The 17,365-nt window shown below is 38.3% G+C and overlaps 1 protein-coding gene across 11 annotated transcripts in view; it reads left to right on the forward strand.

Moving 5' to 3' along the window:
* Nucleotides 1-17,365, forward strand: part of LOC105475369 (putative homeodomain transcription factor 2) — a 158,479-nt gene that overhangs the window by 39,639 nt on the left and 101,475 nt on the right. For 10 of the 11 annotated variants that reach the window (XM_011730560.3, XM_011730565.2, XM_071094741.1 and 7 more), the window contains exon 2: nt 879-958. In XM_011730560.3, coding sequence (XP_011728862.1) covers nt 914-958 — 45 coding nt within the window. In that variant the 5' untranslated portion in view covers nt 879-913. Of the gene's footprint in view, nt 1-147; nt 167-878; nt 959-17,365 lie in introns of those variants that run through there. The other variant, XM_071094739.1, reaches the window with a different exon arrangement.

The raw sequence follows: 17,365 nt of genomic DNA on the forward strand, positions 1-17,365 counted from the left end.
CAAATAACGTCTAGGGTTAAAGAATCATTAAGTTTAGTACCAATCCTGTTTTAGACAAATACAGAAAAGATGCTTATGAAATGGTTTTTGGTATTTGTCTTAGTTTAATTATTTTTAAAAGAGATTTGCAGTTATATAACATATCAACTGTTTTAATCTGTTTCTTGTAAGTTACAATTCAGTAGCTTAATTTTTTCAATAAAATAAACTTAGGGACTGTATTTTATAAACTGAAATATTAAAGTGTTTATTTTGATCTTTGAGGATTGTCATAATTACTTAAATGACAGTTAGCAAGCTGTGATATCTGGGAAGTCTTTAGTGTTAATTATTCCTGTGTATTAACTCTAATATTGGCTTAGTATTTAACATAAATACTTTTTGGCTTCTTGGGTTATTTTAATTCAGTTTTGTGTTTACTGAGTATCAGGGAAAATTAAATGTCATTATAAATTCTGTCATCTCTATTAAGCCATCCTTTAGCAACGGTAACTGACACTGGTTTTTAGGAAAAAACTACATTACTGATTGAATTAATTGGTTTCTTGTATGTGGATTTGTAGATGTACAATTTCTGGTATAACCTAGGAAATTCTGAAATTTATGTAAAATATTTTTTAAAAGAGACAATTCAACCTATTTTGTAAGAAAACAAGTGTTATTTATTCACGTAAATAGAACTTTCTTTTATTGTGGCAACTGATTTTTGTTTACTTAAGAGAACCTGTTGCTAAAATAGTAATGAGGAAGGGTGTAATATAAGTCTCGTCATACACCCCTTGCTCTGCAAGTAACCAGAGTGCTATGTCTGCATGCTGTTCTGTCTCCTTTTGGAAGGTGGAAACAAAGTCATTTGTATGTTTTTCTCTCTTGCACAGCCTAAAATGACCAATGTGTGATTTCAGTGGAATAAATGGCGTCCAAAGTCACAGATGCTATAGTCTGGTATCAAAAGAAGGTAAGTTGATAGTCAAAACTTTTAGCTTTCTAAATGTTTTAATTTCAAAAATAAATGTTTATTTCATGCTATAGATGTTAGGATTTTGAGTGGAAAAGGAAGATTATTTTTATTTTCCTTGTACTTATTTTACTTCTAAATAAATGGGAAAGATGATGCTGAAAAATATTTTTTCTCTACTTTTTACTCTACAATAGCAAAGTAGCTAGATTAATTATAATATAATGCAAATCTCCAGGAGTGGATAAAATGAGCATTTTATACAAGCATTAACATTTTTCTTTAATTTTCTAAGAGAAAGATTAGCAGAGCTATTATGTAACAACAGTTATATATTATGTATCAACAGTTTTTAATTTGTTTCTTGTGAGTTACAATTCAGTAGCTGAATTCTTTAGTAAAATAAAGTTTTGGGGACTCTGTTTTACAACCTGAAATATTGAAGTGTTTATTTTGATGTTTTAGGATTGTCATACCTACTTTAAATAGCTGTATCATCTCATATATTTCAAAATAAGCTTTACCGATGTAATGTTTTTCTTTATAAAGTCCAAAAGAATATAGGCATTTTTGACAATACAGTAAACTGTTTACTCCTAATGAGTGTTGTTTATATTCTTTAAAATTTACATTGTTTCGTGTAATACCTTAGATCTTTTGTGTACATAGTGAATTATATTTGTTTTCACATTTTAAAACATTTTGATACCTTATTCTTCAGGTGTCTGTTAACAAAATATAATGATACATTTAAAGCTTTTCTTATATGGTAGAAAAAACACACTTTTTTTTTTTTTTTGAGATGGAGTCTGTCTCTCTTTTACCCAGGCCGGAGTGCAGTGGCATGATCTCAGCTCACTGCAACCTCTGCCTCCTGGGTTCAAGCGATCTCTTGCCTCAGCCTCCCAAGTAGCTGGGATTACAGACATGTGCTACCACGCCTGGCTAATTTTTGTATTTTTAGTAGAAACAGGGTTTCGCCATGTTGGTCAGGCTGATCTTGAACTCCTGACCTCAGGTGATCTGCCCGCCTCACTTAGCCTCTGAAAGTGCTAGGATTACAGGCATGAGCCACTGCGCCCAGCCAAACAGATGATTTTAAAATTTTGTTCAATTGAAAATAAGTTATTTTAAAATTACTAATTTTAAAAGTAATTTTAAAAGTTAGACAAACCTAAGAATATGGCCTTTTTTAAGAATATTTTTTGAGACAGGGTTTCACTGTGTCACCCAGGCTTGAGTGCAGTTGCACACTCATGGCTCACTGCAGCCTCAACCTCTTGGGCTCATGAGATCCTCCTACCTAAACCTCCCTTAGTAGCTGGCATGGGATTATGGTCTGTTTTTAGATGTGTTATTTGTTTTCTGGGTAGAACATGACACGGGTATATAATTACATTTTTCATATGAGGTACTTTATTGGAAGTATTGATATCAATATACTATTAATTGTCTTCTGTGTTTTTTAGTGCCTCCTTTTAAACTTTTAAACTTCCCGTCAAGTTAAAAATCAGTCTGCTTAGCTAAAGAGCTAAATAAAATTGTAAATTAAGGAAAACAAAACAAAAAAAACTTTAAACATTTTCCTGTCTGTATCTTTGAAAGTTTTTCTCTTTTCTAATTTCTACCTAATAAACTTTTTCTCTGTTTGGCTTTTTACATTAAACACTTTAGAGTTTACTGAAGATCATTTATAGAACATACCTGGTTGACTGACCTTTCTTGGGATCAGACGGTGTGAAATATTATACTCAGATTCAGTTAGCCCTGTAACTGAAGTTAGCCCTGTAACTGAAATGACCCTCTTATCCAAGGGTTATTTACCTGGCAGCTTTGGATACATGCAACCAAAATATTCTCCAGAGCAACTATAAGAAATGTCATAAAATATACTAGCAAATGTAATCACATATTCTATTATATATTTATTTATTTATTTTTAAGACAGGGTCTCACTCTGTTAACCCAGTCTGGAGTGCTGTGGCACAATCACGGCTCACTGCATCCTTGACCTCCTGGGTTCAAGTGAACTTCCCACCTCAGCCTCCGAAGTAGCTGGGACTACAGGCATGTGCCACTATGCCCAGCTAGATCTTGTATTTTTAGTAGAGACGGGGTTTTGCCATGTTGCCCAGGCTCATCACAAAAATTAGGGAGTTGTCAGAACCATTAACTGGATTTGATTTGCTCTATTTTTTCCTTTTGCTTTTAAATTTAATTTTATTGAAGAAATACATGTGAATATGTTGAAAGATTAGTGTTTCAAGGATTATTGCAAAAAAAAAAAAAAAAAAAAAAGGCAGCCTGCAATACTATCCATCCCTATCCTTACGTAGTCTTTGAGTTTTGCTCCCCCAGAGGCAATCATTTTAAAATCTTTATAGCTCAGTGGTTCTGAAACCAAAGTTTCAAAGATGAGGAGTCCCACTCCTCATCCTAATGGCTTTTGATGGAATACTGGCATTTATATGTAGGAGTCAGAGATACAAAATGTCATACAACGTTCTAAACTAGAATTGGATTGACTGACTTTTTCTTTAAAGGAACAGATAGTAAATAATTTAGGTTTTGAGTCATAGGTCTCTGCTGCAACCACTCAACCTTGCGTTGCCATTGTAGCACAAAAGCAGCCATAGACAATATGTAAAATTAATGAGCGTGGCTGTGTTCCAGTAAAACTTAGTTTACAAAGACAGGCAAGGGTCTAGATTTGGCCTGTAGGCCTTGGTTTGCTGACCTATGCTCTAAGACAGCCTTTGTTGAATAACACCATTTTTAAAAATGATATTTCATGTTTTGAAGCATGCCTGCCTTGTTTTTTCTTGGTCATTTTATTGTAGATGTTACTTGTTGACTTCTGACTATATGATTAGGATTTAGCTTTTTTATAAGCTTCCCCTAAGTTTCCTCCCTCTATCGTCCCAGTGACTCCAAATTTTGGTTAAATCAGTATTTGGTGCTTACATTATTATGTTTGTGTATGTATCATTTAAAGATGTGTTATGTTGTAATATTTCCAATCTGTGTAACTTTTCTTTCCCTTTGCTTGGTTTTTCAAATTCTTTTACTAAGTCTCTGATGAAATTGTAGCACTTCTTTTGTTGCAGTCAGTCATATTCAGGTATTATCTCTTCCTTTTTTCCTTTCTTGGAACTGACCCTTCTAGAACTCTCTGTTTTATCTAGTCCATACTGAATAGATTGTTCTTAAGTCATGTCTCCCAGCTGCCATCTTAATATTTTCTTTTATCATTAGCCTGAGGTTTCCCCTCACTGGCTTAGGTCATACAGATCTGTTTGTCTCTTAAATATATGCTTATTAAAAAAATTTTTAGAGGTGTTTATGCGTCAGTGAAATGAAGGCAGGAGAACTGCAGTTGTACTTACTGATTAACCACAGGCAAATAACTTTATTTCTCTGAGCATCAATTTCCACTTTTCTACATTGACTAACTAATAGTTCTCAGCCTGTTTTCAATCACGGACCCCTTTGAAATTGTGTTGAAAGCTAAGGATCATATTTTGAGAAAAATGTGTATAATGTACATATACAGAAAATATCACATCTATCTTAAAACCCAGGTTAAGAAGCCCTGGATTATATGATTTTTAAAAGTTTTAATATTGTAATGCTCTTTGATTTTGTAACTATCATTCAATAGTATCCAGCTTATACTGAGTAGTATCCTTGTAAATAAAAGCCAAAAACATTTATCTTCATTTTCTTGAATATTTGTTTGGTAGTAACTCACTCCTTTTTATTTTTAAGGGAGGGTCTCACTTTGTAACCCAGGCTGAAGTGCAGTGGTGTGAACGTGGCAGACTGCAGCCTCGACCTCCTGGGCTCAAATGATCCTCCTGCCTCAGCCCCCCAACTAGCTGGAACTATGTGCCTATACATGCTATCACACCCACCTAATTTTTGTATTTTTTTGTGGAGATGGGATTTCACCATGTTTCCCAGGCTGGTCTTAAACTTCTGGCCTCAAGCGATCCTCCTGCCTTGGACTCCCAAAGTGCTGGGATTACAGGCCTGAGCCACCATGCCCAGCCATAACTCACTTTAGAGTCACCTTTCTCCACTAGAAAATTGTGACATTTTTATATTTATATTTGAATATTGAATGGCCAAAAGCCATCACTTGATTTGTAAACTCTTTTGAACATGAGCTATAATATCAGATGTGATATTTCCAGGAGAAAATGAAAACAAACTTTTAAATTATTATAAATGTGTACAGAAATTCTACTTAATTATCAAGTATTTTTAAATAAATTATTCTTTTGTTTTGTTTTGTTTTTTGTTGACATGGAGTTTCACTCTGTCGCCCTGGCTGGAGTCAGTGGTGCTATCTTGGCTCACAGCAACCTCTGCCTCCTGGGTTCAAGCAATTCTCCTGCCTCAGCCTCCCGAGCAGCTGGGATTACAGGCGCATGCTACTACAGCCAGCTAATTTTTGTATTTTTAGTAATGATGAGGTTTTGCTATGTTGGCCAGGCTGGTCTTGAACTCTTGACCTCAAGCAGTCTGCCCACCTCAGCCTCCCAAAGTGCTGGCATTATAGGCATGAGCCATTGCAACTGGCCTAAATAAATTATTCTATGCATGGTTTACTCTGAGATTTTAAAAGTCCTTTAATATCCAATTTTAAACTTCATTTTATGCTGTTGTAGCCTTCATGGTTATGAATAATTTTAAAGTTCCTATTGGTCTGAAGTAATTTTCAGTTATTAACTTGGAGGAACTGTTAATGCAACAAGAATGATAGCAGGGGAGAAACCAGAATAGTTTTTAGTTAATAATGAGCTACTGAATGTGTTTTGTAGCAAAATACTCTGCTTTCATATTTCTAGTTTCTCATTTCCAAGGATAGGGAATGGAGTTACTTATCTTTTGGAAGTTATTTGAAATAGGGACCTGAAGTTACATGTATTCAAAGATAATTGACACCCTGAGTATTCTTTTAAACAATATAATGACCCGTAAGATTCCACTGTGACTGTGCAGATAAAATTATGAGAGAATGAGGTTCTCTTTTCACTGGATAAATATATAGGAGAAAAGTGGCTTAGAAAAACTCCCCAAATTTAAAAGGGGGAAAAAAAAGCACTAGCAACATTGTATAGTGATAGTAAAATAGTGAATTTAGCTTACAGGGCTAAGGAAGAACTGTATGATACGGATCTTGGTCATCGTCTTTAAGGAGTCAATTGGCAATGAGAAAACTAATGAATATGTTTAACGACTTTTAAATATGAGCCAGCATTGGGATTCATTTAGTAATTTAAATGAGAAACTAGCCTGAGTAATATGAACTTGACTGGTAACTGCTATCAATTGTAAATAGTTGGGAACACCTTTTTGGTAAAGTTCAGCCATGTTTAATGTGCGTGTGGGCATGTGCACATGTGTGTGTGTGTGTGTGTGTCTACTTAAGTATGTGTAGGGCATTTCAGAGTACTAACTTGCCTAAGGTTGCGCGGATGGTTCAAAAGTATTAAGTCTCAGCTTTCAACTCCAAAACCATGTGCAGTCATTTAATATTATTCTTCCTCCATCAGTCTCCTGGATTCTTTTGCAAGTAAGACAAATCTAACTCAAACTATCTTAAAGAGGGAAATTTATTGGCTTTCAAGCTAAACCGTGCTTAGTGGTGAAGCTTTTCTCAGGGTTAACTTAATCCCAGGACGAGAGCACCATCAGATGTGTCCGTCTGCCTCTTTTTTCTTACTGCTTTTCTAGAGTTGGCTTATTCCTTTCTCCATGTTGTGAGAACAAGCCCCAAGGTCCTTCCAGACTCCTTCTCTTTTAGCTCCTTGGGAAGAAAGGATGTGTGGAAGACTGCCATATAGGGGTTTCCTACCCAAAATTGTTCCTGACCTTTTTTCCTAGTGGAAGAGCCTCTACTTTGTTAAGGAATTCATTCCTCTCCACAGGCTTTATAGCCAAAGAATGTGTATCCAGAGTCTCAGAGGGGGTGAATCCTGGTAAGTCTAATCCAATCATGGCATTCTGTTTCCTTTGCCAGTGATTGGCATAGAATGGGACATGTATTCCAATTCTGGCTAATGAGAAATGAAGCCTTCTGGGAAAAGTCTCTCACATCCTAAAAACAACCAATAATAATAATAGCAAACTTTATGTGATACTTATTATGTGCCACTTTTTCAGTGCTTTACATATATTAAATAATACAGTATAATGATATGAAATAGAGGGTTGCCTTCCTGTCTTGGGACATTGGTGGGTGAGGCACGTTGCCTGAAATTAGTCTTCTCTTCTCTTCTCTTCTCTTCTCTTCTCTTCTCTTCTCTTCTCTTCTCTTCTCTTCTCTTCTCAGCTCTTCCTGCCTGTCTTGCTCTGTCATTTAATCTGTTGTGCAGTGACACAGCCATGGCTCACTGCAGTCTCTGACTCCTGGGCTTAAGCAGTCCTCCTGCTCAGCCTTCCAAGTAGCTGGGACTGCAGGCTTGCACTGTCATGCCCGGGTAGTTTTCTTCCTTTTTTGCTTTTTTGTAGAAGTGGGGTCTTGCTCTGTTGCCCAAGTTGGTCTTGAACTCCTGGCTTCAGGTGATCCTCTTGCCTCAGCCTCCCAAAGTGTTGATATTGCAGGCATGAGCCTGCAAGCCTGAAGCTTTTATAGTGACTTAATTCCCATGAAAGGAGCTTTCTAATGGGCTGAGGATGTCAGAAATGAAAGATGGAAAGAAAACTTGAGCCTTTTAGGACTTTATGAACTGTAAAATTAATCAGTTCTGAAAATGACCTAATTTGGGATTTCTTACTGTGTGAGACAATAAATCCCTGTATTTTTTCAGTCATTTGAAGTTGGGTTTTTTAGTTTCTTGCTTCTGAAAGCATCCTAAGTGATACACAGAAGTGCCTTCTGAGGGGGTATGGTTTTCTATACATTCCTCTTGCCTTAGCTGGTTATAGTAGTAGAGAGAAAATTAAGATCTACCAAAAAGAAGTACTGAGCCATAGACAAAGGCGCTTATTACATTTTCACTTTTATGTCCTTTTCTTGAATGTACTTTTAAACTACCATGCTTTATAGTATAATAAGGTTGAAAGAGCACTGTGTATAGCATCGAGACCTCTATTTGATTTTGTGACATTTACCAGCTTATAATATTGAACATGTTATTTAATTTTTATGAGCCTCAGTTTTTTCTTTTTTAAGCTGCAGATAGTAATGCTTCCCTTGGATGAATCACACAGGTTGTGACAGGATAAGTCAACTTTAAATATAATTTTTAAATCTATTTTTATGTTTATGGGTACATAGTAGGTTTATATATTTATGGGGTACATGAGATATTTTCATACAAACATATAATCACATCAGTGTAAATGGAGTATCCATTTACGTTTCATTTATCGTTTCTTTGTGTTCCAAATGTTCTGATTATACTCTTTTAGTTATTTTAAATTGTACAGTAAATTATTATTGACTGTAGTCACCCTGTTGTGCTGTCAAGTACTAGATCTTATTCATTCTATCTAACTGTGGTTTTATACCCATTAACCATCTCTGTTTCCCATCCCTACTACCCTTTCCAGCCTCTGGTAATGATCATTCTATTCTCCATTTTCATGAGTTCAGTTCTTTTAATTTTTAGCTCCCACAGATGAGTGAGAACCTGTGAAGTATGTCTCTCTGTGCCTGGCTTATTTCACTTAACATAATGTCCTCCAGTTCCATTCATGTTGTTGCAAGTGTCAGGATCTCGTTCTTTCTCATGACAGAATACTATTCATTGTGTATATGTACCAAATTTTCTTTATCCATTCATTCATTGATGGACACTTAGGTTGATTCCAAATCTTGGTTATCGTGAATAATTGCTGCAGTTAACATGGGAGTGCAGATATCTCTTCAATATACTAATTTCCTTTTTTGGGGTATATACCTAGGAGTGGGCTTACTGGATCATATGGTAGTTCTATTTTTAGTTTTTCAAGGAACCTCCATACTGTTCTCCATAGTGGCTGTACTAATTTGCATTCCTACCAACAGTGTACAGGGATTCCCTTTTCTCCACATCCTTGCCAGCATTTGTTATTACCTGTCTTCTGGAGAAAAGCCATTTTGACTGAGGTAAGATGATATCTCATTGTAGTTTTGATTTGCATTTCTCTGATGATCCATAATGTGAAGCACTTTTTCATATACATTTTTGCCATTTGTGTCTTCTTTTGAGAAATGTCTATTCAGACCTTTTGCCCATTTTTAAAATGGATTATTAGATTTTTTTCCCCTATAAAGTTGTTTGAGCTCCTTGTATATTCTGGTTATTAATTCACTCTCAGATGGGTAGTTTGCACGTATTTTCTATCATTCTGTACATTGTCTCTTTGTTGATATTTTCCGTTGCTCTGCAGAAGCTTTTTAACTTGGTGTGATCGCATTTCTCCATTTTTACTTTGGTTGCCTGTGCTTTGGTAGTATTACTCAAGAAACCTTTGGCCAGTCCAATATCTTGGAGAGTTTCCCCAATATTTTCTTGTAGTAGTTTCATAGTTTAAAGTCTTAGATTTAAATATTTAATCAATTTTGATTTGATTTGTGTATATGATGAGAGATTGGTGTCTAGTTTCATTCTTCTGCATATGGATATCCAGTTTTCCCAGCGTCATTTTACCATTTATTGAAGAGAACATCCATTGTGATGTTCTTGGTACCTTTGTTGAAATGAGTTCACTGTAGTTATATGGATTTGTTTCTGGGCTTCTATTGTGTTCCACTGATCTACATGTCTTTTTTTTATGCCAGTACCATGCTGGGGTTTTTTTGTTTTGCTTTTGTTTTTTTTGAGATGGAGTCTCCCTCTGTCTCACCCAGGCTAGAGTGTAGTGGCGCGATCTGGGCTTACTGCAACCTCTGCCTCCTGGATTCAAGTGATTCTCATGCCTCAGCCTCTGGAGTAGCTGGGATTACAGGCATGCACCATCATGCCTGGCTAATTTATATGTGTGTGTGTGTGTGTGTGTGTGTGTGTGTATTTTTGTTTTTTTTTTTTTTTAGTAGAGACGGGGTTTCTTCAGTTGGCCAGGCTGGTCTCGAACTGACCTCAAGTGATCACTCACCTCGGCCTCCCAAGATGCTAGGATTGCAGGCGTGAGTCACCGCACCCGGCCACCATGCTGGTTTTGTTACAATAGCTCTGTAGTATAATTTGAAGTCATGCAATATGATTCCTCCAGTTTTGTTCTTTTCACTCAGAATGTCTGGCTATTCTTGGTCTTTTGTGGTTCCAGATAAAATTCGAGGATTATTTTTTCTATTTCTCTGAAGAATGTCGTTGGCGTTTTGATAGTGCTTACATTGAATCTGTAGATTGCTTTGGGTAGTATGCATATTTTAACAATATTAATTGTTTGCATCGGTGTTTCGTAGTTTTCACTGTGGAGACATTTCATTTGCATGATTAAGTTTATTCCTAGGTATCTTATTTTATCTGTAGCTATTGTAAATGGAATTACTTTCTTGGTTTCTTTTTCAGATTGTTCACTGTTGGTATATAGAAATGCTACTGATTTTTTTTACGTTGATCGCATTCTGCAACTTTACTGAATTTGTTCATCAGTTCTGATAGATTTTTGGTGCAGTCTTTAGGTTTTTCCAAATAAAAGATCATATCATCTGCAAACAAAGATAATTGGACTTCTTCCTTTCTAATTTGGATGTCTTGTATTTCCTTCTCTTGTCTAATTGCCCTAACTAGGACTTCCATTGCTGTGTTGAATAACATTAGTGAAAGTGGGCAGTGGCTGGGCATTGTGGATCATGCCTGTAATCCCAGAACTTCAGGAGGCTGAAGTGGGAGAATTGCTTGAAGCCAGGAGTTCAATATCAGCCTGGGGAACATGGCTTGACCCTGTCTCTACAAAATTTAAAAAAAAAAAAAAAAAAAAAAAGTAGCCAGGTGTGGTGGCAAGCCCCTTTATTTCCAGCTACTTGGGAAGCTGAGGTGGCAGGATCACTTGAGCCCTAGAAGTGAGCCTGCAGTGAGCCAGTTTGTGCCACTGCACTCTAGCCTGAAAGACAAAGCAAGACATTGTCTCAAAAAAAAAAAAAAAAAAGCCAGGCACGATGGTTCACACCGGTAATCTTAGCTAAGGCAGGAGGATCTCTTGAACCTAGGAGTTCTAGAGCAGCCAGGCAACATAGTGGGACCTTGTCTCTAAAAAAATAGAAAAAAAATAAGCTAGGCATGGTGGCATACACCTGTAGTTCCAACTACTTGGGAGGTAGAGGCAGGAGAATCACTTGAGCCCAGGAGGTTGAGGCTGCAGTGAGCCATGATTGTGCCACTGCACTCACTCCAGCCTAGTTCACAGAGTGAGACCCTGTCTCAGAAAAAAACAAAACAAAAAAGAAAAAAAAAAGTGATCTGTTTTCTTCCCAGAATGTGGGGGCACTGGGGGGGGGGGGAAGCAAAATGGGCATCCTTGTTGTGTTTCAGATCTTAGAGGAAAGTCTTCCAGCTTTTCCCTAATCAGTTTGATACCAGCAATGCATCCATCATATATGGCTTTTATTGTGTTGAGGTATATTCCTTCTATACCCAGTTTTTTTAGTGTTTTTATTATGAAGGGATGTTGATTGATTTTGTCCTTCATTTTGTTGATATGATGTATCACATTGATTGATTTGCATATGTTGAACCATCATGCATCCATGGATAAATCCCACTTGGTCATGATGAATGAGCTTTTTAATGTGTTGTTATATTCGGTTTGCTAGTAGTGTGTTGAGGATTTTTGGGGTTATCAGGGATACTGACCTATAGTTTTCTTTTTTTCATATGTCTTTGTCTGGTTTGGGTATCAGTAATACTGGCCTCACAAAATGAGTTTGGAAGTATTCCCTCTTTCTCTGCTTTTCAGAATAGTTTGAGGAGGATTGGTATTAGTTCCTTAAATGTTTGGTAAAGTATAGCAGTGAAGCCATAGGGTCCTGGGCTTTTCTTTGCTGGGAGACCTTTTATTACAGCTTTGATCTCATTACTTATTGGTCTGTTCAGATTTTGGATTTCTTCATGGTGCAATTTTGGTAGGTTGTCTGTTTAGGAATTTGTCCATTTCTTCTGGGTTTTCCAATTTATTGTCATATAGTTGCTCATAGTAGTCTCTAATGATCCTTTGAATTTCTGTAGAGTTCATTGTAATATGTCCCTTTTCATCTTTAATTATGTTTGTGTCTTCTTTTTTTCTTAGTGTGGCTAAAGGTTTGTTGATTATTTTTTCATAAAACAAACTTACTTCATTGATCTTTTGTATTTTTTGTTTCAATTTCATTTATTTCTGCTTTTTTATTTTTTATTTTTTTTTTATTTGGAGACGGGTCTCACTGTGTTACTCAGGCTGGTCTTGAACTCCTGAGCTCAAGTGATCCGACTGCCTTGGCTTCCCAAAGTGCTGGGATTACTGCTCTGATCTTTATTATTTATTCTACCGATTCTGGGTTTGATTTGCTCTTATTTTCTAGTTATTTAAGATGCACTGTTAGATTGTTTGAGTTTTTCTACTTTTTTGATATAGGGGCTGATTGGATTAAAGAGGATTAAACTTTCCTCTTAGTACTGCTTTCCCTGTGTCTCATAAGTTTTAGTATGTTGTATTTCTATTTTATTTGTTTCAATAATTTTTAAAATTTTCTTCATTTCTTTATGGACTCACTGATAATTCTGGAGCATATTGTTTAATTTTAATTTCCATGTGTTTGTGTAGTTTCTAAAGGTTTTTTTTTTTTTTTTTTTTTTTTTTTTTGTGAGACAGCCTTGCTCTGTTGCCCAGGCTGCAGTGCAGTGGCACACTTATAACTCACTGCAGCCTTGAATTCCTAGGCTCAAGCAATCCTCCTGCCTCAGCCTCTTGAGTAGCTGGGACCACAGGCATGTGCCACCAACCTGGTAAATTTTTTCAAGTTTACTTTTGGATGGGCACGGTGGCTCCCACCTGTATTCCCAACACTTTGGGAGGCTGAGGTGGGCAAATCACTTGAGGAGTTCAAGACCAGCCTGGCCAACATGGTGAAACCCATCTCTACTAAAAATAGAAAAATTAGATTTCTTGCTTTTTATTTTTTGTGTATCTGTTGTAGGTTTTTTGATTTGAGGTTACCATGACCCTTGCGAGTAACATCTCATAACCCATTATTTTAAACTGATGACAACTTAATACTGATTGCAAAAACTAACAAGCAAAGAGAAAAGGAATAAAAACTTTATACTTTTACTTTATGCCCCTTGCTTTTTAATTTTTTGTTTCTATTAATATCTTTTTATACTGTCTTTATCTTGAACAGTTGTTATAGTTATTATTTTTAATAGGTTCATCTTTTAGTCTTTTTACTCAATATATGATTGGTTTATATATCACAACTATAGTGTTACAATATTCTGTGTTTGTGTACTTAACTATTACCAGTGTGTTTTGTACCTTCAGATGATTTCTTTTTGCTTTTTAACCTCCTTTCAGATTGAAGAACCCCCTTTAGCATTTCTTGAAGGGCAGATCTGGTGTTGATGAAATCTCTCACCTTTTGTTTGTCTAAGAAAGTATTTCTCCTTTATGTTTGAAGGATATTTTTCCTGGATATACTATTAGAGGGTAAAAGTTTTTTTCCGTCAGCGCTTTAAATATGTCCTGCCACTCTCTCCTGGCCTGTAAGGTTTCCACGGATAAGTCTGCTGCCAGATGTATTAGAGCTCCATTGCATGTTATTTGTTTCTTTTCTTTTGCTAATTTTAGGCTCATTTCTTTATTCTTGACCTTCAGGAGTTTGATTATTAAATGCCTTGAGGTAGTCTTTGGGTTAAATCTGCTTGGTGTTCTATGACCTTCTTATACTTGAATATTGATATCTTTCTTTAGGTTTGTTATTATCTCTTTGAATAAACTTTTTACCCCAATATCTCTCTCTCTACCTCCATTTAAAAGTAAGTAACTCGGCCGGGCGCGGTGGCTCAAGCCTGTAATCCCAGCACTTTGAGAGGCCGAGACGGGCGGATCACGAGGTCAGGAGATCGAGACCATCCTGGCTAACAGGTGAAACCCCGTCTCTACTAAAAAATACAAAAAACTAGCCAGGCGAGGTGGCGGGCGCCTGTAGTCCCAGCTACTCAGGAGGCTGAGGCAGGAGAATGGCGTAAACCCAAGAGGCGGAGCTTGCAGTGAGCTGAGATCCGGCCACTGCACTCCAGCCTGGGCGACAGAGCGAGACTCCGTCTCAGAAAAAAAAAAAAAAAAAAAAAGTAAGTGACTCTTAGATTTGCCTTTTTGAGGGTATTTTCTAGATCTTGTAGGCATGATTCATTCTTTTTTATTCTTTTTTCTTTTGTCTCTTCTGACTGTATTTTCAAATAGCATGCTCACTAATTCTTTTTTTCTGCTTGATCAGTTCTGCTGTTGACAGACTTTAATGTATTCTTTAGTATGTCAGTTGAACTTTTCAGCTCTGGATTTTTTTTTTTTTTGAGACAGAGTCTTGCTCTGTTGCCCAGGCTGGAGTGCAGTGGTGTGATCTCAGCTCACTGGAACCTCTGCCTCCTGGGTTCAAGCAATTCTCATGCCTCAGCCTCCTGAGTAGATGGGACTACAGGCGTGCACCACCACACCCAGCTAATTTTTTGTATTTTAATAGAGACAGGGTTTCAGCGTGTTGTCCGGCTGGTCTTGAACTTCTGAGCTCACCTTGGCCTCCCAAAGTGTTAGGATTACAGGTGTCAGCCACCGGGCCTGGCCACTCAGCTCCAGATTTTTTTTTCTCTCTCTTTTTTTTAAAGTCAGCCAGTGTATCTTGAAGCCCCAGAATTTGATTTACATTTTAAAATTATTTCAATCTTATTGTAAAATTTTTCTAATAGGATTCCAAATTCCTTCTCCTTTTTATCTTGAATTTCATTGAGCTTCCTCAAAATAGCTATTTTGAATTATCTGTCTTAACAGTCACATATCTTTGTCACTCTGGAACTGGTCACTGGTGCCTTATTTAGTTCATTTGGTGAGGTCATGTTTTCCTGGATCTTCTTGATGTTTGTTGGGTGTTCATTGATGTTTGGACATTGAAGAGTTAGGTATTTATTGTATTCTTTGCAGTCTGGGTTTGTTTGTACCTATCCTTCTTGGGAAGGATTTCCAAGTATTCAAAGGGAATTTAGTTTTGTGATCTAAATCTTTGGTCATTGTGGCCGTATCTGCATTAGGGGGCAACCCAAGCTTGGTAATGCAGTGACTCTTGCAGACTTGTGCAGGTACTGCTTTGGTTATCTTGAGTAAGAAGTGGGAAAACTCCCTGGATTATCAGGGAGAGTCTCTTCCTTTCCCTTACCTTTCACCAAACAAATGGAGTCTCTCTGTCTGCTGAGCTGCCTGGAGCTGGGGGAAGGGTAGTGCATGCACTCCTTTGGCTACCACTACTAGGACTGTGCAGGTTAGACCCGAAGCCAGTATGGCACTGGGTCTCGCCCAAGGCCTACAGCGACCACTCCCTGGGCTATCACTAACATTCACTCAAGGCCCAAGAGCTCTTCAGTCAGCAGGTAGTAAATCCAGCTAGGCTTGCATCCTTCCCTCCAGAGCATCAAGCTCCCCTGCCCCACTCTCCGCACCCCCGACCCTAGCCCAGGGCAGGTACAGAAATGCCATCCAGGAGCCAGAGCCTGAAGTCAGGAATCTTAGAAATCTACTTCATGCTCTATTCTGCTGCAGTTGCATTGGCACCCAAGCCACAAGACAAAGTTCTTTGCACTCTTTCTTCTCCTTTGCTCATGTAGGAGTTTCTCCCTGTGGCCACCACCACCTCAAGCCCACAGCAAGTACTGCTTGGCTACTGCCAGTGTTCGCTCAAGGACCAAGGGCTCTTCATTCAGTGTTTGGTGAGTGCTGCCAGGCCTGTTTTCTCCGTTCAGGGTAGCAGGCTTTGCTCTGGCCCATGCTGGGTCCAGAAATGCTGACTGGGACCCAAGGCCTGGAATCAAGGAACCCAGGAGTCTGCCTGGTGTTCTACCCTACTGTGGCCAAGCTGGTGCCCAGGCTGCAAGACAAAGTCCCCCTTACTCTTCCCTTTCTCTTCCTTAAGCAGAAGGAATTATTCCTTGTAGCCATCACAGCTGAGAATGTGCTGGGTCACACCCAAAGCCAGCAGGACCCTGAGTCTCACCCAAGGCCTGCAGTGAGTACTGCCTGGGTACCACTTACGTGTATTCAAGACCCAAGGGCTGTTTAGTCAGCAGGTGATGAATCATGCCAGGACTGTGTCCTTCCCTTCAAGGCAGTGGGTTCCCTTCTGTCCCAGGGTGTCTAGAAGGGTTGTCTGGGAGCTACAGCCTGGAATGGGCACTTCAGTACTCTGCCCAGTGCCCTATTCTGTTGTGGCTTACCTACTATCCAAGTTCTAAGACAAAGTCTTCTTAGTCCTCCTTACTCTTCACTCTCCTCTCCCCAAATGGAGGGAAGGAGTCTCTCCCAGAGCTGTGAGCTGCGCTGCCTGGGGTTGGGGAAGGAGTGGTGCAAGCATCCTCTTGGCTACCCCAGCTGCTATCTCATTGGGTTGCATGCACACCAAGTCTACTGGCTCTGAGCCCAGCACAGTACCAGGACTTGCCTAAGAATTCCAGTCCTTGTGGCCTAGATTGCCTTTCAAGTTTATTTAGGACCCCAGAAGGCGTTAGTCTGTAGTGGTAGGGCTAGCCAGAATGCAGTTTCTGACTGCTGGGCTGGATAATACCCCTCTGCCTAGGACTGGTCTAAATGCTGCCTCCATGGGCACCAGCTGAATTTTGCCCCATGTTGCTTTCCACTGTGACAGGGCAGCACCAAGTTCCAATGCAAAGTCTCATAATCACTACACTTTCTGTCCCCCAAGCACGTTGATATACTCTGTCCACGCCACACGGCTGCTACTGGGAATGTGGGAGGGGTGGTGTTGACAATTCCAGACTGTCTTTCCTACCCTTTTCAGTGTGTCTTTCCCTGATAAGGGTTAAAACAAAGTACTGTGTTTACTCACCTGATTTTTGGTTCTTATGGAGGTGCTTTCTTGTGTAGTTTGTTCAATTTGGTGTTCCTTCTGGGAGCATGATTGCTAGCATGATTGCTATTTGGCCATCTTGCTCCAATAATCTAAATAAGGTTTCTTGAAAATTTTTTACCAGGTATGATGTTGCACACCTATTGTCCCAGCTACTTACACAGCTGAGGCATTGATTGAGTCCAACATTTTGAGTCCAGGTTGGGCAGCATAACAGGACCCTCATCTCTAAAAAATAAAAATAAGTGTTTAAGTGGTTTATAAATTGTAAATAAATATGAAGTACAGTCAGCCCTCGAGGTCTGTGGGCTCCACATCTGTAGATTCAAGCAACTGTGGATCAAAAATACATTTAAAAAAATTTTTAT

This window comes from Macaca nemestrina, chromosome 4 (genome assembly GCF_043159975.1).
Source record: "Macaca nemestrina isolate mMacNem1 chromosome 4, mMacNem.hap1, whole genome shotgun sequence".
Taxonomy (NCBI): domain Eukaryota; kingdom Metazoa; phylum Chordata; class Mammalia; order Primates; family Cercopithecidae; genus Macaca; species Macaca nemestrina.